This window comes from Cydia fagiglandana, chromosome Z, assembly GCF_963556715.1.
Source record: "Cydia fagiglandana chromosome Z, ilCydFagi1.1, whole genome shotgun sequence".
In the NCBI taxonomy this organism is placed as follows: domain Eukaryota; kingdom Metazoa; phylum Arthropoda; class Insecta; order Lepidoptera; family Tortricidae; genus Cydia; species Cydia fagiglandana.
Window position 1 is genome coordinate 41,916,384 of NC_085959.1, and position 27,131 is coordinate 41,943,514.

Below are 27,131 nucleotides of genomic sequence, written 5' to 3' on the forward strand. Positions count from 1 at the left end.
TATGAAAAAGTAAAAAAATAATCGCGTTTTTGGGGTTGGTGCCATAGTAAAAGTAGCTCAGTTTAGCGAGTACAATCGAGCCCTGGATTTAAAGCCCCATGGTTAGACACACACTGTATTTATTTTAAAACAAATCTGAGCTATTTCTATTGAACTCTCCTGAAGAAATATGTTACAATGTAAAAAAAATATTAATAAAAAAAGCGATTTTATGGTAAAATTATGATGGCTCATTTTAATAAGAATAGTAAAGTAAAATACTTAACTCTTTTACTTTGTGAGGTTACAAAGTAGGTATAATGTTTAAGTATTTAATTATAATTCTGATATACATAATTATGTCAGGTACCTACATTACAACTAGAGATTAAATTAAAACAAATAATAAGTTATTGCACAGAAATCTTGAAACTGAACTAATTTAGGTAAATACCTTCTACATACCTTGACTTACCTAAATAATTATAACTATTATAACAAAAGTGACTGCAATATTGCATTGTATTAGGACAATTTCGTAAGCGCGATTATTTTAACTGAAAGGTGTGTTTTTTTTAATAATCCGATTTCATAGCTGCCCCATTAGATTATAGGTGTATGTATACTTGTTTTCTTGACGATGACTTTATGTTACGAATATTGTGCTTAAAAATGTACAATAAATACAATAGCATCAACGGGGTTCTTACTAACTATTAAACATAAACTCTCGCTCTAAATCTGATTTATCTAGACGCTACATACAATTTATTTAAGTAGATTCCCTAAACATGATTTATGCTGTAATATGGACCTTGCCAAAAATATTTAATAGCACAGTTTGTTCTGTTTTTACTATTCTCGCGGCAAGAAACAATAGTTTTCCATAGGTGTCCCTTTTGTCCCCTGTTCTTCTTAACCCCCCCCCCCCCCTCACATTTGCAGTCAAGCTTACCAGGCTAGCAGAAGTCCACAGCTCACATATGGCAGTGCATGTAGGCGGGGTAGGACGGGAGCAACGCGCAAGCGAGAGGCAACGAGCGGACGTCTCGCTCACCCCCGCCGGCCGCCTGCGCGCGGAGTTGCTCCAGACGGAGCTGGTTCTGGCGCTTCCATTTTGTTCTAAAAGAGGAAAATATGTACTTAGAGGAAAATAGTGGACCCTGTCCTTAAACTACATCCTGAAGAGGTATGGGCACTGTGAATGTCTTCTCGCTTTGTGTGGTAGTGCACAGCACAGCAGATGTCATTACAGATAATCGCAGCTTAATAACACCTAGACCCCACTCAACGAGGGTGCGGAGTTACAGCGTCAGCAACACCTCTGAAGCTTCAGGCGTCCATTGGCTACGGAGACTGCTGCGTACAACAAAAAAACTTGTTTTATATAAATTGCAGACACACCGCCACACAACCGCCGGCAGACTTACTCAAGACTCACCGCCGTTTCTGGAACATCAGCATATCAGGTTTTGATCTGCCTCTCGCTCAAGCGCACCAGAGAGAAATAGAAGAGAGGAGAAAAGAGAATAAAGAATACATAGGCAAGAGGAGGATTGTTACCGTCTATTCTGGTACCAGGTTTTGACCTGCGTCTCACTCAGGCTGAGGGCGTCGGCGACGTCGCCGCGGTCGGCCACGCTCAGGTACTTCTGGCAGCGGAACTTGCGCTCGAGGTAGGCGAGCTGGGCGTGCGTGAACGCGGTGCGGCGGCGGCGGGGCTTGCGGGCCGAGCTGGCGCGGGGCCGATCTACGGAATAACACGAATTTTACTATTTAAGTATGTGGCTCTATTTCAAATGAATAAGTAATATTAAGAAAGCTACAGTGAAGCCGACCTTCGCGGCACCTGCATACCGTAAAATGAGTTGAGTTGAGTGAAATTAGACTTTCAAACTTCGATAAAATTTTATTTTTACATAGGAAAACTGAATGGTGTATATAATAAGTGGTTGGGACGTTTGTATTTTAGTTTGTATTTTATTTTGGGTAGTTCCATTTCATAACTTTGACGATAAAGTGGAAAACCCACCTCACCCCGTAGTGCATCGTATTTGGAGTGAGAGGGTTTTTCATACAAAGTGATTTTGGAACATTGTTGGATCGATTTTTTTATTGTGCGTATTACTATAGCCCCATTTTAAATTGGAATACATTATTTTTGTAGCAGTAGCCTTAAAATCCCTTCTCACGCCCCTCTCAAACCTTCTCTCCCCATTCATAACCCAACTCTCCCCGCGAAACCTACTCACCCCGTTTTACGGTACGTGGTTCTTGAAGAATACGTTGCCATAGCGCATTGAAAATGCAAGATAACTCATTCCACATATCGTTATTATAGGGAAAGACGACTCATGCACATTGCGAGATGTGGCTGCGAGCACGAGCAGGCGAGGGTGATATTTCATGCTTTTTGTTCTTCCGAAATGGCAAATGAAAAGTAGGAAAACAGACCCTAGAAATTCAGAGAAAATGATCGTTATTTTATGAGTGGCATGTATGATTCTCACCTGCCGACTCCTGGTTTTCCCTCTGGGCCCCGCCGGCCATGACGGACGCAAACCCGGCCAACAGTTGAGTTTGGAAGGAGCTCTTCGACAAGTCCATGGACCTGCCGTAGATGCTGTCGGAGATCACGAAGCCCTCGTCCTCCTTGCCTTGCTCGGGCCTGAAAAAAACATTTATTTTCGTATGTTACGGCTAAAGGGAGTTTTGGGTGACTTTCAATACCTAAAATGGTACGAAACGCTACCTCACCCTGTTACCATGCCTGTTGCGCAGTTTTTCTTTATGTATTATGTGTGTGTGTCTCTCTGTAAATGTTTTGAGGTTGTGCAATAAAGAGCATTTGTATTGCATTGTACTGTATTGTAACGGTCAATGGGTGAAACAAGTTTTAAGTGCCACTCATTGCCATGGTTACGTTCGTTCACCGAACCCTGATTTAAATTTTGTGTTTAATGCACAAGACAGCATTTAAGGCAAAATAAAAGATTTTTTATAATATATTTATCAATTGTGTTGCCTATATGACCTAATCATGTAGCGAGTGATGACTTCTTTCAACTTTCAGGTTGCCTTTTCATTCAAATAATACCTATATGAAGGCCACTCGTACATTTTTACATTTCCTAGGTTTCGAGTTTTTTACCATTCTTACCTGTACATATGAAACAGGTCACCATTATACAACTTCAAACTCTCGTTCCTCTCAAACTCCTCTTTGAAATACTCCGGCCGATTAAAGTCAACGGGCGTGGACCTCGCCGTTTCGGCCTTGTCCTTGTCGTACTTGGATGACGCGTCGCTGCGGTTGTCGCCAACGGAGATGTCATCGTCGTTGTCGGAGGCTTGGCTGGTGTCCTGGTCTTCTGTGACGCCATCTAGGCGAGATATATTGAGTTTAATGACAAATACTCATTTAATAGGACACTTTTAGGTAATAAATCAACATAGCCCCAAATTAAGCAAAGCTCGTACTCAGATGGGATATTAGCAAAGTCCCCGGTGAACTATAAACTTCCTTATTTTCACAGTCAGTTAAGAAGAGAGAAGAATGTTAAAGCACATCAATGCAACAGAAAACCTTTCCCAAAATCCACCCCTAAAAACCGTTCTTAACCCTCATTACTTACCTAAACTCAAACGTACCCGCCCTCATTCACCATATTTACTACAGCGCCATCTCTCACAAAAGCGTGTAACAACAAAGAGCTGACACTCGAGCACAAAGGCGGGAATTTAAAAAAGGAACGACCATAGACACGGTCTCTCTTCTCTAATTAAGCCCGCGGGCTGCCTGAATGGTGTTTTGCGCGCGAATCTTCTGTATGGCGTCTTTTAATTTGTGTAAAAGTGTAGCACGGCCTGCGTACCGAGTAATGGTCTTTATAATTTCTTTTATGAATGCTCCCTGTTTTTCTTTTAGAAAGGGATGGCGTACAGCATTCAACGATGTGTCTATAGGTTAAAACGCGATGCAAAAACACACTCTTCGTGTAATAGAATGAGACGACTGATTAGTAAAACGTATAAATTTATGTGTGCTTACCCTCCTACGAGTGAGTGCTAAGAAACGAGATGAATATATAAAGGATGACTCACGAGTCACGTTAGACCGGGCCGTGTCCGTACCGGGGCTTCCGGCGCATCCCTTTCTATGGAAAGCATCACGTGATCGCCTGTCATGTCATAGAAAAGTAAGCGCCGGAAGCTTCGGCCCGGACACGGCCCGGGGGCCCGGGGGCCCGGTGTAACATGCGTCATCCTTAAAGCCTTGCTATAATGGGGTACTGTAGCGTCCTTAGGAGTCAGATATAAAACTCAGTCAACCAAAAGAAAGGTGCAAATAATTTCTACTTGAGTAAGTTTATAAGCATTAACTTTCTCTTAATGACATTTTCCGAAGATTCAAACGTGACGTTATAGCCACAAAGACTTAAAGGAACGTCACGACTAAGGTACGTCGTTTTTTGATAAAATAAAGAACAAAAATTGTGAAAAGTTAAATCAGAATAAAAAGCGTATTCACGAAAAAAGGTCACTGATGAATAATTCAGACATTCAAAAAGAACCGACGCTTTTTGGGGTTCCGTATAAGTAATCCGTCATCCGGTCGTGACCTTATTAAATGAGTCCTATAAGTTTTTTACAAAATGGAAATTTTTGATACACTTTCATTTTGACGACTGCACTTTACGCCTTCAAAGTCGAGTTGTCAAAACAAATTACAATTTATGAGCCCGAATACTAGTAATTTACCAGTAGCTACCGAGGCAGCCAAGATCCTTGTCCTGGAACCATTAGATCAGCTCGATTATACCAAATTGTTATACGTATTGTCACCTGGATCACACCATGTACTGTACCTACTTGCAAAGTGCCATATCAATATGACTACAGATGTAGTGCATAAATAATTGTTTGCCATCGTATTTGCACGGAAACGCACGAACGTGTCAGTCAGTCTCAGTGGGTACAATAAGTGCTGAGGTTCCCAGAAATAGCATCAAATACGATGTACGTTTCCGACAATATACGATGGCAACAATTATGTACTACATCTGTAATTTAAGTTTTGACTTGAAAGAAGGAGCCGATATTGTTGAACTTAATAAAGGGGTGTTACTTAAAAAGGATTATTTCTGCACGGTCCAGCCGTTTTCTATAAATCGGTGAACATACTTGTAGTACCTACACAAAAAACAAGAACCCAACGAATTATGACAAGTTCCTCTTAAATTTTGATGTCGGGTACAAAACCTACTTTTCCAAGTACCCGCTAAGGGTGTATCGTTATACGTGTTTAGACAGGCGGATTAAGCACAAGACGTCATTATCGTGGAGGGCCGCGGATTGCGAGTGTGGCCTCTTGAGGCCTCCGAATAAATACTTGGCGGCGGAGAGGCACGTTTAGACGTGAGCCGGCTTTTCTGGGCCCGATCACTCGCGGGAATAATGTGAGAGGAAATTATTTTGAGGCAAATATTCAGTTATTTTAATGTTCATTACATTTTATTATATTTTTATTTATTTACAACGAAACAAAATAAAATAAAAACACTTAAAGAAAAATTTATCTGTATCTCAGGAGTTAACAATGGATTGTTGTACTTATAATTTAAAAAAAAAACTAAATCTCTCTAAATTAGTACGAGCATGAATAGTTCAACGCAAAAGAGGCCGTAAACATAAAACAAATTTTATCCTTTCCTTCAAGCGAAATGAGACATTCTATTACTGTGAATAAACTGAAACGAAACAAAACCAGGTCGAGTTCTTCGTGAATCGTGAATAGTTTTGTGTGTTTGCTTATAATTAACATCATGATTTTAATTAAACTCAGTACTTAATGTAATATACGAGTAAATACAAACTCTTTATTAAAATTTAATTCATAGGAAAAAGACAGTAGAAAGACAAATAAATAACTTATGAAGTTATGAACTAAATACTACTAAATTAAAACTAACAACCCTAAATAAATACTTACCTAATTGGATTTTAGTTGTTTATATCCAATTTACAATAGTATTTTCGAATCTAATAGTAAAATATAACACTTAAAACTTTCGCGTTTTGGACCTACACATATTTACAACGTCCAAAATGCGAAAGTTTTAAGTGTTATATTTTCGTGAACGCAAAATTAAAAAGTAAAAATTCTTTTCAGCTTGTGACTTCGCGCTCTTTGTAAAGAATCGATGTGTGGTGTCTGTGTTGCCCGTTAGATACTTATATGTACCTATATCCTTCCAACAAGACATAACTTTATTTTCCCAATCACTTAAAAACAAAGAGAGATATTCTTCAAACCTTCACACACGTCAATAGTGCATTAATTGCTACTGACTTATGCCTACACACCTCCACCACTATACACAAACAACCTCCCAACTCCTTCCTCGATTAATGCAAGGTTTATTATCCTATAAATCAGCTGTAAAATAAAATTGGCGAATATAACAAGACACAGCAGGCCACCCTCGAATGCGCACGCGTCAGACACGCGTCCGCCATTTTGCATTGTTTAAAAACATCCGAATTTAAAATAAAAAGTATGGCGGTTAAGACGTTTTATATTTATGTATTTGTTAAATTATGAATTGACATTGGAATCAATGGGATGCAATGATCGGTGAATGGTTTTTAAGTTGTTTTATTTGTCGGTAATTAGTTTGTGATGTTGATGAATAAAACTTGATTGTTAAGACAAAAAAATGATTCGCTTTGATGAGCCGGATGTTGTTTGTTTAGTCAATTCTACACATGCAAAAAAAATAAAGGATTTAACTAATTATTTAGTCATTAAAGCCAAGATATTAAAAAATATTGGAATAAACAAGACACTATTTTCGATGTAGAGAAAATTAACCAGCCGGTAAAGTGGATCATTCAGGGCAGTGGACAATTTGGAGAACTAAAGAATATAGGAAACCATTCCAATCAAGAAAATGCCATTGGGAAAGCGTTCGATACCTATAAGGTTTTAAAATAACTGGTTGACTAACTAGTGGAGAATGCCAGCAGGCATTAAATCCGCCATGGGCGAATTATTCATAATATTTTGTGCCATCAATTTTAAATAAATAAATTTAATAAAACATCATCAATCGACACTACCAACAGTAATGATTGACACTCCGTCACGGTGTGGGTCACAAATATTATCCTTCCAAACTTGTTGTAATCACCCAGTAATGGGATGACCCCCGGCGCTTTTGTGCCGAGACCCCCGCGGTCTGGCGCAACATCATCCGAATAATCTTGATCTTTTGCAGTTAACTATGCTTTGCAAACATTTAAGAGGCCTATTCGAACGTACACTGACATCTAAAAGATTTCATTCAGATATCGTCTATTTCGCTAGTAATGTCCAGTACAGGTGTACAATGGATTGTGGCACAACGCGCACGATGATTAAATTACATCATTCAAATATGATTCTGATGACAGTGAACTTCGAATAAGCGTTTTGGTTGCGTGGTACAGGTTGTCATTGCTACAATTTCATTATTTGCTACGATACGCCCATATGATTACGTTTACTTAGCATAAAAAAAACAACAACAGCTTGACTGTGTAAGCCTAAGCAAGTATCAAGATGGCGCAGCGGACTCGTTAGGGCGCGCCGCAGGGACAGTCATCCCTCTTACAACTAAACACTCATGTAACGAGCCCTTTGTCAACTCGTTTGCTGAGGTTTCATGCCGTTATTTGTCAATTAGCATATATTAAAAAAAAACTTGAATTTTCTTGCTTAAAAATTTAAGTAACAGTGGAAGTGGAATTCAGCCATCAAACTTATAGGTACAATATCTACGCAACTTAACTGTGACCCATTAAAAAAATGTTCCTTGCTTAATAAAATCGGCGCCAATATTTTTTTGTTTTGCAAGGGGGCAAAGGTCGTAGTTTAACAGCTCGTGCCAATATTGATACCAGAGCAAGAAAAAGGTTCCAAAATTGAACTGCAATCTAAGCGAGTGGTTTGAAAAGTGGAATCTTGGGCGTTGCGAGGGTTTTAAGGCCCTCGCCTTTTCGGGAGCAAAACATATTTTGCTCCCGAATCAAGCAGGAACATTTTTCGACAACTCGAGGAAAATACTAACTGTAAAACATTACAAATCAAATTCAAACGTAGAAATTAAATATAAAACTACAATTTTGCGTTAAATTTAGGTATAACACCGTCATTAAAATATTTGAGCTGTCATTTTTTCAATGCTTGTAGCGCTAAGTTCCCGTTTCCCTTTTAAACTCATGTGCCGTTACATCCGGCCCGATTCTAACAATGCTTATAAGAAATCACAGCGGGACTATACCGATCTGTAAGTGTCTAAAGCGACATTTCTTCAACCAAAAAAAGTCACTTTTGACGAAAAGTGCGCATGATCAGAGAACCCGCCTAGCCGGTACCCAATTTAATTAATACTTTCATTTTTGACAGTTGTCTCATGTTCTAAATACAGTTATAAAAACATGTTTTTTGTGTCTCCTGTAAAGTTGGGTTTTTTAACATAGCGGATTTTACAAGCGCAGTGACGTTTTATAATCCCAAAATCTCAAACAAACACAGAATCATCTTTTCACCAATCATCGTACCGTATGTGTCTCCCGTTCAGTGTTTTATCTAAAAATAAGTGGCAGTACAAGATAAATAAAGAAGTAAAATAAATAATCATATATATATATATATATATGTTAGTATCCTACCGACTGCGCCATGTAGTATCTTTAATAAAACACTTGAAAAATTTGTTCTTGTATTCTTTTTGTAGTAGGTAGTAGTTACTTAGCTTGTTAATATTAATAAAATTACAATTATATTGTTATACAGCAAATCCGTCTAGTGTAATCTAGTCATGAGATAACATATTTTAGGAGTGAGTTCATAAACGTCACTCCGCTAAAACTCTAATATAGTGTCCCGTAACTTTAACATCTTATTTGGAAGCACCTACACATAGACGTGTTTTTACAAAACGTCTACTTCAAACATCTCTTAAAACCCAAGTTTTTCGAAGTCGCCAAACTTACCCCGTCGGCCATTTTTCGACTCCACTGTAACGAGGCCATTTCCGAAGGGTCATAAGTGCTGTATGTCCTGTATGGACACACGACGTTTCGCCCCCTCGACCGTGGGCGACACTCGAGTGGGTTGTTAGTTTGTAGTTTTCTAAGTTTTCGCACGTACAGTCACCACCACATATATCGGGGCGACCAAGGTGTTCAAAAATATCTATGCACGCACTTTATCGTCTTGACAATAGAGGCGTGAACATATGTTTGTGAGCACCTCGGCCGCGTCGATATATCTGATGGCGACTGTATCAGACAACACTCTTGACTGACCATCGATGAGCTTTATGTCTTTGGAATAAGGTTGACTTATTATAGTATTTTATGGTGGATATAGTCGCTGTTAGTTAAAAATTAAAATGTACTTCGTTCGGACAGTTCGGACACTTTCGAGTGTGTGCTTCAGTTCAGCTAAAATTCGCTTACTGTGTTATTTTATTTATTATTAATTCATGTACCGAGTTAGTGTTGAGAAAATAGTGTTGATTTGTTGAACTGGAGCCCGATCACGATTTAACTAATTGTAACGGTTTTGATACGACCTTGACGATTGTCTTGATGATTGGCGCGCATCCCATTTCGCTCGGACTTGTTCCTGAATGTTTTACCTACCTATTTCACCTATCCAATTTCTTTATCTAATGTGTATCACATTTTGCTTAATGAGAGAGTGAGACGCAATGACATTGGACAAAGATATTGGACAGATGGAATACCACCCTTAGTGTGAGCAGGGCACCCACGTGAATGACAGCTATAACTGATATGATTCCAACAATATCATTCTAATATCGGTTTGATGTCAGTGGACGTTCGAATTGGCCTGACAGCGTACCTATTATTAACACCCTTTTGTAACATCCTTAAAAAGCTATTCCATGCATACACATGTAACTGAGCACATGAAAAAACTAAATAAGATTCACCGTAACTAATGAAAAATGCATGGAAACTAAAAATTAGCATGCCGGATTAAACAATTAGGTCCTAATGTATGCGACAGTGTAAGGGCGACCGCACACTTGCAAATTGGCGGCTTATTAGGGCCCCTGCATACTTGAACACGTACGTGATATGCTGATGAGGGCTGAGAGGTTTTGGGAGCACATAGTTATGTTAGGTGCCGGCAGGATCGGGCAACGTCGGGTATATGTTATGGTTGCCGTTCTGCTGCTAAATGCGCGAGCAAAGCGTCTCCGTTTCAGCTTGGTAAAAATGCTTTAGGCCCTCTTGCACCATCCCACTAACCCGGAGTTAACCGGGTAAACCGTTAACCCAGTGTCAAATAGTACTGGTAACCATGGCAACTCCAGGTTTAACCGGTTAACCCCGGGTTAGGGGAATGGTGCAAGTGGGCCTTAGTGTACAATTACTAACCTAACATTTCTCCGAGTGAATACGTTAGATAATTTATAAGGCTTTTTCATTTATTCATTTTGGAAATATTTCAAAATGGCGGAGCCATGGAGCTTTTTGAGATCTACAGATAATAGGAAAACTAAATAATAGGACAATTAAGTAATTGTCTTTACGAAAACAACTGCCATCTGAGCTTTCAACTCTGAGGAGAAACTAAGTCAGTTTTCCGTAAACAAGTTCTGAAGAACTAGTTGGTTAAGACACGAGCCGGGATTTGAACCATGACGTCCAGTTTCGCAGACGCACGTGAACTAGGGTATCGTTATATTTTTTCTCCTATGAATCCTATGATGGACTGTTATGGCGCCATTACTTTTAGAACAAACTGAAATGAAGCGCTTATTATATTACATACACTGAACTTAATCCGGCCGTCGGGCCTACATATTTACAATTGGCCTGATGACAAATTTTGAAATCCCTTTTAATTTTAATATTCTCGGTACACTTGTATTGGTTCCGAAAAACACAATATTTCAGCTATACTCATAAGATTTAACATAAATAATTGCATTTTTTTTTATAGCTAGTTTAAACCTCGCGCGAAAACGCCTCGCAAGCCATTTGTGACGTCATTAATTAGTTGGTGGAATGGTGATAGACATTGTTTACATACTTACAGTTACGTATTTTCCCTTGAATTCGAATGATATTGTTAATTCAGCACCATATATTACGATTAGAGATGATAAATACATTACAAACATTAATCACAATAACTCATTTTATACAAAAACTCTCACACGATTGCAATTTAAGATGAATATTTAGATACATGTAAATTCTGAGTGAAAATCACTGAGCGCCGGTTTTAGTTTTAAATTTTTTTTTTCTGGTTACGACAGCCAACATGGCAATGATAGTTCCATTCAGCCAAATAATTAAAAAAGTTTTTTGGTGAAATATCATATTATTTTGCATTTTATTTATGTAATATCCAATAAATATTTACTTTACATCGTGTAATATTATTATAGATGGTCAAGCAGATCTTGTCAGTAGAAAAAGGCGGCAAATTTGAAAAATGTATGCGCGAAGGGATATCGTCCTATAGAAAATTTGAATTTCGCGCCTTTTTTTACTGACAAGATTTGCTTGACCAGCTATATTTGGACGTAATAAATGTTTAGTGGCGAAATATTTTTTTTTGAACCTCCAAACTCTTTGGTACGGATGTATGGATTACGGTCAATGAGGTTGTCTATATGCTGCTCTAAGAAATACGTCGTGGATTGATGACGTCAATCCTTAGGTCGCTTCTGATTGGCGTTTCAGTCAAAATGGCTGATTGGAGAATTTTGCACTTTTATTTTATTGAATATATTAATAATCCTAATGTTTAAACTGAGATTGGGCCATTTTTTAGAATCATATAAACATATATGTTTCTTTGAAACCATTATTTCCATGATTCTTTGTTACTATCATCAGGCCAAGTGTGGCTGACGTCAGCAGCGACGTCGCGCCCGAGCAAGATTGTTATCCGTTTCAAGAAATTATAAGGACATCGTTAATAATAGGTATTTCACATGCAAAAATACACTGTCTTGTTTTGCCAAAACGTTTACCTAATGTTTGATATTTTTGGAGTTTAACTTAACTATATTTTACATGGAGAATGGTCCTCGTAAGTCCTCGTGTAGGTACTTGTATAAGTACAAATTAAATTCGAGTTTTGAACTCATATAGAAATAAAAGAAAGTTCCAAATGCAAAAGTGCAAAAATTGCCCTGCTCCTTACGAGGTATAAGTAGGTAGTCCGATGGCCGATATCTGGCCGGATATTAAAATAATGGCCGGATACCGGATAGTAACCGAATATCCGGTGCAACTCCAATTTATTTATTTATGTTTATTGCACAGAATACAATCTAAGCGCACACAAAGCAAACTTAGTGCCATAAGGCATTCTCTACCAGGCAACCTTAAATTTTTAATAGCCATACAAACAGACAGATCGTCCTCCACGTCACCCGTCGGCGTTTGAATACGGAACCCTAAATTCACTTGATTTTCTAACACCGGTTACTATTTCCTTATATTTCCGGTAAGAGGAAATAAATGTGATACGTTTCTTGTATGCAAAATATTTTTATTCACGTAGGTAAATATCAACAATCTTCTTGACTATATATATCTTTCTCTGATATGAACCATTACATGAATCTAATTGCCGTAAACACTCCAGTTATGTATGTACACGTACGTATATTATGTACCCATTCTATAAACAATTTTATAAAATGACATATTATCTCGGAAAAATAAATATGAGGTCTTTTTAGCTTAAAATAGTTAAGCTCTAATATCCTTTATTTAATTTAATTTGATTTATTCACGAATAAGCTTACAGTCTAATGAACCAAGGCGCTTATATGTTGTATGGATGTGTTAAACATAACTACCTATACCTACAGTGTGGAAAGATAAGTCGGGCCCTGGAGGGAAACTACCTTAAATCCTTAAGCTGGCTCATTTTACTTAAAGGAGACATTCCTTTATTTTAAAAAAGAAACAAAACTGCATTCAAAGATTTTCTAAAACTCGCTTGCCTCGCCCGGGACTTGAACCGACTAAAAATTTCAAAAAATAAAAACTCGCAATTTTATTATTGTACTAGTCGATACAGTTAATGTTAATGATAACATTTCTCCAAGAAGCATTAGGTCTTACACTCGTCTGTCGTACAAAATATCCATAAAATCGAATATTTAGTACTCAAGATTTTTTCAGACAAACAAAATTGAAGAAAATAGAAAAATCTTTGAATGCATTTTTGTTTCTTTTTAAAAATAAAGGAATGTCTCTTTTAAGTAAAATGAGCCAGCTTAAGGATTTAAGGTAGTTTCCCTCCAGGGCCCGACTTATCTTTCCACCCTGTATATACAAAACACTACTCAATTAGATTGGTAAAATATGAAGAAATCATAGATATTCATGAAGTAACATCGTACGTTAGCTGTCGTATCATTTGATGTCCCAATTCAACAGAACATACTCTAATAGATAGTTACAGTAAGCAATTAAAACTAAATTGAGAGGTAAAGTTTCTTCTACTTACGAGTAACTGCTTTTTAGATATTCTTGAACGAGCCTAAGAGCGATTTCACAGTTTCACACTGTCCGATCCGATATCGGCTGTCGGATACGACTACAGTTATACAGAAAGAAAAACCGGGCAAGTGCGAGTCGGACTCTCGCACGAAGGGTACCATAATGCAAAAAAAAACAAAAATAAAGCAAAAAAATGCGGTCACCCATCCAAGTACTGACCACTCCCGAAGTTGCTTAACTTTGGTCAAAAATCACGTTTGTTGTATGGGAGCCCCATTTAAATGTTTATTTTATTCTGTTTTTAGTATTTGTTGTTATAGCGGCAACAGAAATACATCATCTGTGAAAATTTCAACTGTCTAGCTATCACGGTTCGTGAGATACAGCCTGGTGACAGACGGACGGACGGACAGCAAAGTCTTAGTAATAGGGTCCCGTTTTACCCTTTGGGTACGGAACCCTAAAAAGCAGTGCCTTTTTAGAATAAGAATACTTATAGGTAGAAGAAAGCGTTAATACAAAAATGTAATACTCTTGACACAGATGTTTTTCTTCGAAAGGTTATCCGATTTCGGATCGGACAATGTGAAAATGCTCTAACACCGTCTTGCCGCCATTTTACCCAAATCTGCATATTAATAAAACTTCTCATTACCTACAACTATACAGGGTGATTCAGGAGACGTGAGCAGGACTAACACTGCGCATTTCGTAAATTATAAGCAACTGTTTCGTATCAGTATTAGTGAGGTTAACGTTAATTTTCTAGTCGTGTTGAAAAAAAAAAAGTTATTAATTTATTTACGACATGCATGGTCACCCTAAAATTAGAATACTAAACTACCGATATTCTGTGTCAAATTGAATGTCATCACTGTCATCACGGTCTGGTTACTTTTGAAAACTCGTATCTCACTCCAGTTTGACAGTTTATTTTCTTCGTAATCATAATGCTGTCATTACGGTTAAAGAGGTTTTATGTTTATTAATTAGGTCTTATAGGGTGACCATGATTGTAGAGAATTAAATGTGTCCTCGCCAAAAAGTTAAAAAATAGGAAAAAGTGTGGTTGTTTCACCTAAATACGAAGGTGATCGATCGATTATCAGTTACTGAGTGTGCAGGATTAGTCCTGCTCACGTCTCATGAATCACCCTGTATGATACGAGATTTTATTTTCCGTAATTGGTTATATAAATAGGTAACAGTCATCTATATACATAGATACTTATCTATTACTAAAAACTTTACTCTAGCTAAGTTTGTACCGACCGTTTCATAAGCAGACATCGTACATTTTCCAGCATTTTTGGTGCAGCGGAGTGGTGTTAACGGAATTGGTATAAATAATTTCAACCCTAATGATTAATTAGCGTTGATTACGTTAATATTAACCTTAATTTACCATTACAGTTGAAATTATCTATACCGATTCCGTTAACACCACTTTGCTGCACCAAAAATGCTGGAAAATGTACAATCATTGTTCATTAGGTACAATAAGTACCTACAATTTTAGCGTAGAGTAAACTCTACGCTCTAAATCTAAATTAGTAACAAAAGGGGAAACAAAATAAATATGCTTAATTTCAATGTTCAACCAGCACGAAAATGATAGTTGAAGAACACAAATTAGATGAACCAAGACAAGTCTGCCACGATTTTGATAGCACACGCAGTGCAAGTGTTATTTTATACGGCATAATTTCATACAAGTTTGACGTTTAAAATAACACTTGCACTGCGTGTGCTATCAAAATCGTTGCAGATTTATCTTGATCTAACTCTTCTTTTTGCTTCGTCAGTTTGAATTCGCTACTGCGCTGCAGAATTTAGACTATTGCTATAATATATATGTATGTACATAGTAATTATTATTAAAACATATGAATAAGCGATGCAAACATACACAATTATGAGCAGATATTTATTCAAGGTACAATTAAAAAATACTAGGTACTCACTTTACAATTGCAACATAGTATTTCTTTTACGGAGCACAAAGTCGTTTTTTAACTTCTGTGCTAAAATATTGACACCCGAAAAGCTTCCAAAAATCGAATGTGGAATCTTGAGCGTTGCGAGGGTTTCAAGGCACGTGGGTAAAGCAAACTTTGCTACCGGCGAAACACAATATTTTTCACCACGCCAACGCAAGGTAAATGAGAACAGAAAAAACTTTATAAATCCAAATGAGAGCAATATAAATCATACAAAATAATCACTTACAATTTCACCAGCCAACATTAGAGGAAACAACTCAATATTTGTATCAAATTACTTTGCCACTGTAGTAAGTGTTTGAAGAATAAAAAAATGGCACAAGCTGGTGTGGTGAATTTGTTTCCCTATCTTGTCTTCTTTTCGTTTATTTTTACCACATCAATATAATACCTATATTTTAACTGTACCTCTTAATTAAAGTTGGGTAGCAAATAATTAAAAACAAACTCACCCGGCACCGGCCGAAGAACATCACCCAACAAATCTTTGATCAGAAATGATTTGTGGCTGTCCTGCATTCTGCTCAGCTTAAAACTTAACTTTAAAAAACCAAATTACATTGTCAATTACTCGTATCTTCAATTACTCAAAAATCTTTTGTATTTGATGAATGCAGTACTTAATTATTTAAATGTCTGTTATATTTATTTGACTGTTCGCAGAATGCAGCGGGCCTCCCCGCGTACCCCGTCAAACTGTCGGCCATATCCAAAACGCAACCGACGCGAAAATTCTTTTCATTTAGCAACGCCCCTAACCGTCGTTACATACATTTTCTTGCGGTTTTGGGCCAAAACACCGCTTAAACGGGGCTTAAAGCGTGTTTAGCATGCGCGGGGCGCACGGGCGGGGCCTCAAACTCCACCCTCCGCGCACCCACCAATAGGATCCCTCCAAAGTTTTGCGCTCGAGTGATTCTCAAGCATGCATTCAGCTATATCGAGTTGGTTAAAAGCTGTTCGAATATAAATCGAAAAGTTAGGGACCTGTACCAATTAAATTTATAGTGAGGGTCGACTTTTGTGGAATAAAATATGAGTTTTAAATTGTCTATGATTGGGAGTGAGTTTTTAAGAGCGTTCGAGTGCTAGAGGCTTCATGCGAATGTTAGAGAACAAAAGTGATGTTTTGCTTTTTGCTTGGTCTGCGAAGATTAGGGTGATGTAGGTATGCGTCGCTATACAACGACGGCTTCTAAAAAAGTTAAGGAATTTCGAAACTAATAATAATACGAAGATCAAACTGACTATTTCATACTACTACTACTACTACTACTACTGCCGCGGCGCAGCGACCCGAAGTGGATCTTGGCCTCTGACACTAAGGAACGCCATGCTTCTCTGTCTAGCGCCGTTTCTATCCAATCGACGGCACCGAGCTCGTTCAGATCTTTCACGACCTCATCGCACCAGCGATACCTAGGACGCCCAACCGGTCGTCGACCATCCGGACGGCCCGAGTACGCTCTCCAAACCGCTCGATCTTCACCCATACGGACCACGTGCCCGAGCCATCGGAGTCTTGAGGCTTTCGTTTCTCCTACTATATTGGGCTCGGCCACTAGATCTTCGATTTCCTGGTTCCTGCGTATCCTCCACGAGCCATCTTCTCCGCGAGTGAGTCCCAGTATCTTCCGGCGGGGTATCTTTCGGCGGGGAGTATTTCATATCACTAATTTATCTTAATGATGTTGTTAAATTTTATTGTTAATAGGTACCTATATTTGACAAATTATTAAGGTACCAACGATTTTTTAAATACCTATGTAGATAATTGCACAAATAATAAACACATACCTACTGACTGACTGTGTGTGTGTGTGGTATTTACCTAATTTGATTACTTTTTGTTGATACGATATGATTTGAGATCCCAAAATTCTAGACAATAACAGAGGGCTTTCCACGAATACCGAATTTCGCAAAACTAATTAGGTACGGCTTAATTGGAGTAAAAGAGAAAAAATCCCGCAAATTCAGAACTTCGGTGTTTGCTGCAGGCCCTCAGACGATTTAAAACCCACATTTAAAGTTAAGGCCGTCTTGAATGTAGATGTATTAAGCACAATTACTCACCAGCTGGGCCTGCGGCTTCACTCGTGTGGGATATCGGTATCATTTCCCCTCCTAAGGGATAGACTTTCAAAAATACCTGCTAATTTGTCTATCTAAATGGTGGTAAAAATGGGTTTAGCAGCTTTGTCGTGGAAATTTAATGTAGAAAATAGACAACAGCCACACGAAAAAATATAAATTATAATTACCTATTTGCGTTCACTTTATTGCGTCAAATGATGGTAGGAGAGAGCGGGGTTAAACGTGCCGGAGGTAAGTTGATTCGTATGATGTTTGTCGCGAAAAGTCAGACCACTATGCGGTTGCAGAAGCCGTTTTCGTTGCTTCCATTATAGTAGAATAGTAGTTATGGAAAATAAATCAAAAACGAGGGCACAACGAACCCCACGGATAATCACATTTTTGCTTTGGATTTTTTTACTATCTGTTGATAGTACACAACAAATTATCATATATTTCGACGAACTGCAAAATACTCTTTTAGCGTGTGTGAACTGAGATTTAAATATTTGACGGATAAGTTATAAATTTTAGCAACGGAACAACCCGCCCCATAGCGGGGTTAGTTGTTCCGTTCCGACCTATCTCATAAAAAAAATTCTGGCAAAAAAACTGTTTAACGATGCACAAAATAATATCGCTACTCAGAAACGCAAATAATAATTATTTAATTTAGCGCAACCCACATACCTTATTCACACTGTTTTCATAGATCAAATTTGTATTTTATGCAAATCGGCACGTTTAACCCCGCTCTCCCCTACGTAATATGTAGGTATAGGAGCGTTAAATATTAATCTGAGTACCTAGACACGACGCGATTCGGGAAATGATTTAGAGATTCACTAGATATGAAATAGTAAAGATTGTGACGTTCCACGTAAAAAGATATCTTACGGAGGCTGGCGCTTGCGCTATTATTAACGCCGGTCCAATATTCAGCCGGGGCAAGGCTTCTAGGCTAGGGGCTAGTTCTACAAAAGAAGTTGTTCTTATTATTAAACATTTATCCGCAAAGAATACGAACAATTAACACCTTAATATAAACTCACCTCGCTAATTGAAATCAAACATAGGGCCCCAGTTTTGCTAACTTTGTGAGACAGAAGAGTAATTTCTGTGTTACTGTTACCTCTCTAAATTAGCATCAGTTGTTAAAAATTCGAGTGTTAATTAATGTAACCGCGCCATCAACTCTCAACTTTCCGTTTTGTTACCGAGAGTTTTCTTAAGTACCTAACCTTGTTAAGAGTAGATACTCGTTTTATTTTCCGTACCGTGAAGAGGGTTGTTTAGACATTAAAATCGGATCATATTTTATGAAAAAGAGAAGTAGGCATCTCCAACATTTTTTTTTATAAAAAAAATAACCCCTTAACGGTTTATAACATCCAATTTTTTTATTGTTGTGGTTGGCGATTACCTTTTGGGGTAAAGCTAGACACGGTTTTAAAGTAAGTAACTTTATTCGATGACAACATTAACCGAATGACTTCTCTTTTCGTTTTAACTGGCTCGAATAAAGGCAACTTATACAATTTGTACCAGATAAGCGCTCCAATTTTTGGAAAGTCTATCGAATATTATTCCTTCTGCCCTAATGTTTCTCTTACCCCATATCGTCGTCGTAAATTTAAGAGTTAGACTCTTGCCGGTGTAGCTCTCTCCATTTGGCTCTATCCAGGGCCGCCTCCTTGATTTCATTATACGACATTACTATTTGTATTATGTAGCTTATCCTCAGCCTTCCTCTTCCTCTCTTGCCTTACCCCATATAACCTTTCCTTATTTACTTCGTTTGCGTGAAAATCGTTAAACTGCCGCCACCCCCTCCCTTTCAGTAAGTACCCTTGCTACGTGTACGTATTTACTAGGTGGGTACGTGTTCGCAACCTACATTTACCCCTTAGGAGATAAATAGTAGGTATTATGTCCTTGTTCAGGAGGTCGTTAGAATCGAATTTAACCATTTATGGTATTGACACGATTTTGACGCGCTTGTTGATTCGCGCATCTTACGGTATAGACATGACATGTTCAACAATAAATTCATTTTATTAATAGTAGGGATAAAAACAAATTAAGTATTTTTGTTAAGTAAACTGTTTTTATTCGTGTTATTTTAAGTATAAATAAATACTACGATAAACATTAAGAACTAGATAAATTACATATTACGAACAAATTTTTTTTCGAGATATACACCGTGTTTTTATTGAATTCCGTTAACTTCGGGGTATGGTTAAGTACATTTAAGATAACTAAATGGCATAGTTAATTTTCAAAAAATAAAATTATTTTTTGTTTTCTTTTTACAAAAAAATTAAGTTTAAAAAGTAATTAAATGTAGCATAATTATAGCGTTGTTATAACACGGGCATTACATTTAACTCAACCAAACAATTGAAATCTTTGACATATCAATGTCATTTCGAACATCGATCGACCGAGATTGTACTTAAGTTTAGTAGCAAATGTATGAACTCATTCTAAACACTAATCAATATGTAAACCAGCCCTAAGGCAAGTGTACACGCTTGTAGAGGCCTTATAGGAAAAAAATAAATTATTGATTATCTCCGAAATGGAGTTAATTAGAATATCGGTGTCTTTGAGAAAGTTACTTGATTTAAGCTCAGGAATGCACCCTTGAAATTAACGGAAATCAAAAAAAACACGGTGTATATTCTTTTTTTTCTTATGATATCGCCGACGCGGTTGCACGGAGCGGGTGAGCAGGTAACGAAAAGTAGTATAATAAGCAACGCTATTGGCGCGGACGCGTGCGGCTGATTTCACCTAAAATGAGACCTGCGTGCGTCTGATCTAATACTATACCAATATTCAGCAACGTAACTTTTATAACGCCTCAAAATTATGACGATTAATTAGTCAGGTTCCGCAGCAGTAGACAGTGTTCACGGGCACACGCGCACGCTGGGGTCGGCGCGCATGCGCGGGATACGCGCGAGCGGCACGCGGTGCGCGCGCATGAGGTGCAGCTTGCGCTTCCAGCTGTCCGCGAACGAGCGCGCGCACGCCGGGCACTGGTACGGCCGCGCGCCCGTGTGGGACCGCAAGTGCCGAGTCTGAAGTCAAACATTTTACTTATACCGGTGGCAAACGAGCATACGTCACCGTAGCATACAAACTCCTGCAAATCCAGGGGTGTACGTGCGCGTTGCCGGCCCTTTAAAAACGGAAAACTAGTGGCCTGTGTGATGGTAATTGAGAAATTTAGGCATTGTATTTTTTTTCATTATATTATAATATAAACAATCCAAAATTCAGCACCGTACCTTTATAAAACCGACCAAAAATGATGATGATTAATGTGTGAGTGAATTACCAGAGCAGTGTTGTCATAGAAGCGCTTGTCGCACTTGCGGCAGGCGAGCGCCCGTGCGCGGTGGCGCGCCTCGTGGCGGCGCAGGCTGGAGGCGCACGCCGCGCGGAAGCCGCACGCGCACGCGTGGGGCTTCGCACCCGTGTGCGTGCGCATGTGCACCGCGAGGTTGCCCGCTGTCAACAGGTTGCAATGTAGATCTTGCTTGTACGAATGACGGTTACAAAATTAAATGCACAGTTACAACTGGGGAAAATTTTTGATTAGTGTTTTTTGTTAACTTTTTCTTTAGCACATCTATATGACATATATTTCAGTTTCAGTCAGTTAACTAATATTTGTTATAGAAAGTGTCGTACCCTGTTTGAAACTCCAGCCGCAGATGTAGCAGAGATGGGGCTTGTCGGGTGTATGTACTACTAGATGGCTCTTCAACACACTCTTCAACTTGAAACTGTAACAAAAACAATTGTTTTTAACCGACAGTTTTTTTGGCACATTATTTAATCTAAATAGGCCAGTGCCTATAAATGAGGTATAGGCCTCTTCCAGCTTAATCCCTGTTTTGTGGCCTCAGGCCTCTCAGATCCAGTTGACACAGTCTACACATGACGAGCGATACCTCATGTTACAGTGGTCGCACTGGTAGGGGCGCGCCGCCGCATGAGTGCGCGCGTGTTGTGCCAGCTCCTTGCGTCGCTTGTAGCGCTTGCCGCAGGAGCACGCGTACCGCCGCTCAGACGAGTGCGTCACCGCGTGCACGGACAGCTGGGATGGACGCTGGAATGCTGGAAAGATTAGAAAGGAGTATGTTGCTTTGATAGTGTAGCTAAACAAAAATTCAGGGAAGTAACAATACATAAACAAACTTCCTCTATAGTGTTATGAATAGAAGTTAGATAAACCTTTAAGGCTTACGTCATTTAGGTGAATTATCTTCCTACCTAGGAGTTTCCTTCTTTGGATGCTAATATACTAGCTCCTTACCAATTTTATCAAGATACCACTACAGCAGTGGTTCTTAACCTAGGGGTAATTACCCCCGTGGGGGTAAAACTGGTATTTTACGGGGGTAATAAGCTAGCCTAATATAACAATACAACAAACGTACACGTTTTATTTTTTATTACCATTGGGAGGAGGGGTAAAATCAGGTTCCCTAGTTAGTCATAGGGGTGACCGGACTGAAAAGGTTAAGAACCACTGCACTACAGTATGAATTCTTCACAAAAGGAATGCTCAATGCATTTGCCACACTCCAATATGCCTAAGTGTTATTAATTTTTGCAGTTTTGAATTTGGAACCTTCTTATATTCCATTATAGTTCAAAGTTCGATTTGATTTCGTCCTTCTAACTACTTGATTGACAGTATGTTTGTTACCTATTACAATGGTATAAAAAATGGTAGTTCACCTATCACCTGACTTGACTCTCACTTGAAGCGGAGCAGTATATTAAACCATACAACTAAGCTCCTTACTCTTAGGGCATTGTGGACAGCTGTAGACTTTCCCATTATGCTGATTCCTCATATGCTTCTCAAACCACACTTTGGACAGAAAGATCTTCTTACACACAGTACAGACATGTTTCTGATGCGACACCGTCTCTTTCTTCAATTGCGTTTTTACTTTATTTTCTGTTGTGTTACTTGTAGGTTCATCGGTGATTGTGTCTTCAGGTTCAAATGTGGAGACTTCAACATCTGGTTCATCATTGTGTTCTGAACGCTTTATGGGCTCCACTATAACGGTCCGTTGAGTCAGGAGGTTCGTGAGAGTCTCGTTCACATGTTGAGCCTCTTTTATAAATGTGTACAATGATTCTATTTTTATTGTGCAATCATAGCAGAATTGCTTGGGTAGTATATCATTTTCCGGAATCTGTAATAGACATATATCCATAAATTATGTACAAATAATTTAAAATTTCAATTAATACACGACTTAAAGAATAATTTTGACAAACTGTTAAGTCTTAGAATTAAATAGAAATGTATAAAGTACCTACAGATTGTCTATGCATTACATTTCACTGTAAAAGCCGTGCTACTAAATATACTGCTTAAAGGGATAAGTTCACCTCTGTAATTTGTATTACAATTTCAATTAAATTTTGCACTATAAAGATCGGAATGGCATTTCATACATGATCATAAGAAACAAGATAATTTGAGCAGCAGCATCTGGAAGCCCTACCTATGAGATGCAAGATATATTAACCTAAGCCCTCCTACATAATTGTATGCTCGCAACTTAACTGGACAACTCCACAGTGCATTGTGTGACCACATCCTTAAAACTAAGTTTGGTTTTACGTTTTCTTAATCTGGACCAGAATTGTTGATGGAGGAAGATTGACTGCCTGAATTTGTATCATTCTGATACAATTTTTAAGGCGAGTTATTTGAATGGTTTAATAATAATTCTGGTTGCAATTGGTCCTAATTTTGTAGTTGGCATGCTAAAAGTATGTATTATTGTGTGAAAACTATTGTATCAGTGATCTGATAATGCTACTGATTGACTGGTATGTACCAATTGAGAAGTAAATCTCTTTAAACCGAAACTAATTTATTGATACCTGAATATTAGTGCAATGTGTGAACATGTAGACGGCCCGCTGGTCGAAATTCTCAAGCTCCCACGATGCCACTTCCTTCATACAGCTCCGGCACAAATGAGATGTATCCATTTTGTTAATTTATTATTTTAATAGGTATTGTAATAACAAGATATCGTGTTGTTATTGTGTATTTTGGTGACATCCTCCCCAAAAGTCACCGATAATCCAATAGGCGTTTACATTCGCGGCTCGTGGCTGGGCTCGAGCGCGTAACCACGTCGAGCTAATGATTACACTCTCGGTTCGTGGCTCGTCTCGTGTCTCGTAAGCTCCGTAAGCTCGTCGAGCTAATCGATTTTAAACCTTTTAAACACTACGCGACAAGCCCCCTCCAGACTATGCGCGTGAATCGCGGGCGAAGCCGCGAACGCGAGTGTGGAGTCGATTTCGCTGTCTGCGAAAATCGACGCCACGCTCGCGTTCGCGGCTTCGCGCCGCGATTCGCGCACGAGTGTGGAGGAGGCTTTAGATTAAAATCGATTAGCTCGATGAGCTTCCGAGACACGAGACGAGCCACGAGGCGAGAGTGTAATCCATAGACATAATATATATAGACGGTGTCTCAGCAAGCTGTCACTGTTGCCACTTTTGTTTAGTGTACGATTTAACAATGAGGCCCACGTTGCTGTAGCCATGTCGATAAAGTCATATCGATAAACTATCGACATTTCTTGCAATTTTAATTTTACTTCAAAGGCTTAACGATACCTAAAATGACCAAAAACGCTTTTATTCTTTATTGTGGTTATCAGATCACAATTTTATAGTCACGCCCCAGCAGGGAACCAAGGGAAAGTTCAGATATTTAATTAAAATACATACATACCTCCTAAAATAGGTGTTCCGCAAAAATTGAATTATATTATTATATTATAATATATTCATTATCCATTAGCATTTCAGTTATGTTTATGTTTAACGAAAATATTGAAGCTTCAATTAATCGCTATTTCGTTCCGCTGTGTAGCGTTTATCGATATATAACATGATTAAAATCGACTTTTCACATCCCTAAAAGAGCACACATATACGCTTTTACGCACACATACACAGCCTGGGCGCATCAAGAAAGGCAACACTTGATTTGAAGTCCACCTTGTCAACAGTATGGTTGTCCTTTTTTGACAAACGGCATTTTAAAAGAGCGAGGAGAGAGAAATGATACTAGTTGCTGCGTCGTGAAAGAGAACAGAAAACGTTGGCCCCTTGGTGTAATCATTAGCTCGACATCTCGGAGTAATTAACAATGGAGCCGCCATTAACAGGCGTTCCCCTCTGTCGAAAATAGGCGGCCAATGGTCAACCTCATGTCAACCATATGTATGGACTGACGTTTATCTGACAATGACGTACCTCTATACATTTGATGTGCCTCTCCCCCGCAAAAAACGGCAGACTATTTTGTACCGAAAATTTTAGACATGGCGTACATACTTACGCGCTCGAGCCGAGCCACGAGACGCGCCGCGAGCCGAGCCACGAGACGCGAATGTAAACGCCTATAAACTGCCTATAAGTCCCCATTCACACGAGAGCTTTTTCAACGCGCGTTAAAAAAGCGCTTGAATCTGTCCGCACTCTAAGGCTTAAAGTCGAAAATCCAACAACGCTTGATAAAAAGCGCTACCGCTGTCGTGTGAATACATACATGGCTATAGTCAGACCGTAAAAAGTCTGCAGCGATTTTGATAGCCCACGCAGTGCAATTGTCATTTTAAACGTCAAACTTCTATGAAATACACTGCGTGGGCTATCAAATCCGCTGCAGACTTTGTTTGGTGCGACTATATCCATTTGTGTCATTCAAACGCTTTATGGCGCGTTGAAAAAGCTGCCGTGCGAATGGGGCCTAATTTATAGGGTTGCGTTCAGAATCCAAAACCTGTACAGTTGCCTCCAGAAACTCGCGAACTAAATTGACAGGTCAATGTGCACAAATGATACCACAGTTTGGCCAGTGTTGTTCATATCGATATTTTCAAAAAAGTTTGAATTAGAGAATGTCGGTATTTCCAAAATTGTGCAATTTTATAGTACCTAATAGAGACAAGGATATTGAATAAACATATTGTAATCAATTTATTAGTGTATACAAACTTAATACCTACAAACAAAAATGATACTTAAAACATAATTAAATAACTAACCTACAAAACTTAAAAAATAAATAAAACTAATCTAAAAATAAATAATTACAAACTATCCTGCGGAATGGTGCCGTAGATGCTGGCAGCATTTCCCCGCTGTATCGCAATACTTATTCTTTGTGCGAGGAAGCTGCCAGCTCTACGATCACCAGTGGCGTCTGCTATCCTTTTGGATAAATCCTTAAATAGTGCAGATGCGGTCGGACCCCACGGGCCAAGGGTCTCGACACCGAAGGGTACGAAATAGTATTCGGGGCCGAGACCCCTATATTTGTTCTTTTTTAATTTTTCGGCCGCCTCTGCCGCCGCGCCGGCTTTTGCAATAGTGCCGTGGAGATGAGACGGGGCTAGGGTGTCCACACAGGTGGCGTCCCACACCAGCACCCGTCCCATCTTCCACGGAATTAGTGACATTCCGTCCGGTCTCTTACCATCATCTCTTACAATACCAGGAGGCTCGAGAAGAGCTGGTACGTTGTTGCTGGCACTGTAATTAAATATGTAACCTATTGTAATTAAATAAATATTTTATTATATTTATTTTGTTTTATTTGTTAGGAAAACTTACAGCTAGAGTAACAATTAAGTTGTAGGTGATGTGATAACATAGAAAAAGTGATTTTGGCTCAAAATTCAAAAAAGGCCGGCCCAGACGGGGAAATATTTCGTATAATGTGATTAATTTCTCATTTAATTCGAGTGGTGTGGACGCAAAAATTAAATCGCCTCGGTATCCCTATGGCTTCGATTGTGAAGACCAGTCCCTAAACTGGACGTTTAAGTTGACAATTAGGTCAAGATCAAGCAAATCTTGTCAGTAGACAAAGGCGCGAAATTCAAATTTACTTTGAAACGATATCCCATCGCGCCTTCATTTTTCAAATTTGCCGCCTTTTTTACTGACAAGATCTGCTTGACCAAGTATAAATAATTATGGATCAATCTCATCTACCGGCCACATGTATAAAATTAAATCACCAATTTTAGATTTATGGCGACAACCGAGCTCTTGAAATAAAGAACGGCAAGTTGTTGCACACTAACATGACACTGAAATTTGTCAGTTTCTCATCCGCACCTCCTGATTTGATTGGTAACGACACAATCTTACAATCGAATTAACCACTTTTCTCGTCACATTCATATTAATCGAAATCGTTTGTGACCCCTTTATAATTATGACATGGGTAGTAAGTGCAATATTTTACTTATCGATATCATTTTATCGACATATACCCGTGACTATTTTTTCTTTGCTATTCCTGGTATCATTTTATTTGTCAAACTCATGTCAATTTAGTTCGCGAGTTTATGGAGGCGACTCTTAGATCATTACGCTTTTCTGACAAAAATTACAATGACATGACATAGACATGACAATCACCATCCTACACAATCT

General features: G+C 38.6%; 2 protein-coding genes across 2 annotated transcripts; both read right to left on the minus strand.

Moving 5' to 3' along the window:
• Positions 1-851: 851 nt before the first annotated feature.
• Positions 852-16,069, minus strand: LOC134679099 (homeobox protein Hox-B5). Its single transcript, XM_063537943.1, has 5 exons — positions 15,989-16,069; positions 3,140-3,362; positions 2,490-2,647; positions 1,543-1,729; positions 852-1,101 (listed from the first exon to the last, which is right to left on the minus strand). Exons 1-5 carry the CDS (start codon positions 16,053-16,055, stop codon positions 957-959), a joined length of 780 nt encoding a protein of 259 aa, XP_063394013.1. The 5' UTR covers positions 16,056-16,069; the 3' UTR covers positions 852-956.
• Positions 16,070-19,773: 3,704 nt separating this feature from the next.
• On the minus strand, positions 19,774-23,770 carry LOC134678409 (zinc finger protein 501-like). Its single transcript, XM_063536979.1, has 6 exons — positions 23,544-23,770; positions 22,441-22,843; positions 21,581-21,746; positions 21,318-21,412; positions 20,962-21,134; positions 19,774-20,701 (listed from the first exon to the last, which is right to left on the minus strand). The coding sequence occupies exons 1-6, from the start codon at positions 23,652-23,654 to the stop codon at positions 20,531-20,533; spliced, it is 1,119 nt and encodes a 372-aa protein (XP_063393049.1). The 5' UTR covers positions 23,655-23,770; the 3' UTR covers positions 19,774-20,530.
• Positions 23,771-27,131: the final 3,361 nt, after the last annotated feature.

Coding starts and splice junctions, on each gene's coding strand:
- LOC134679099 (XM_063537943.1), bottom strand. CDS start 16,055: ATGCAGGACAGCCACAAATCATTTCTGATCAAAGATTTGTTGGGTGAT. Junction 3,363..15,988: donor TGTTCTTCGGCCGGTGCCGG/GTGAGTTTGTTT, acceptor TATCTCGCCTAG/ATGGCGTCACAGAAGACCAG. Junction 2,648..3,139: donor GACCTGTTTCATATGTACAG/GTAAGAATGGTA, acceptor TGTTTTTTTCAG/GCCCGAGCAAGGCAAGGAGG.
- LOC134678409 (XM_063536979.1), bottom strand. CDS start 23,654: ATGGATACATCTCATTTGTGCCGGAGCTGTATGAAGGAAGTGGCATCG. Junction 21,747..22,440: donor CTGTCCACAATGCCCTAAGA/GTAAGGAGCTTA, acceptor TAATCTTTCCAG/CATTCCAGCGTCCATCCCAG. Junction 21,413..21,580: donor TGCGACCACTGTAACATGAG/GTATCGCTCGTC, acceptor TTTTTGTTACAG/TTTCAAGTTGAAGAGTGTGT.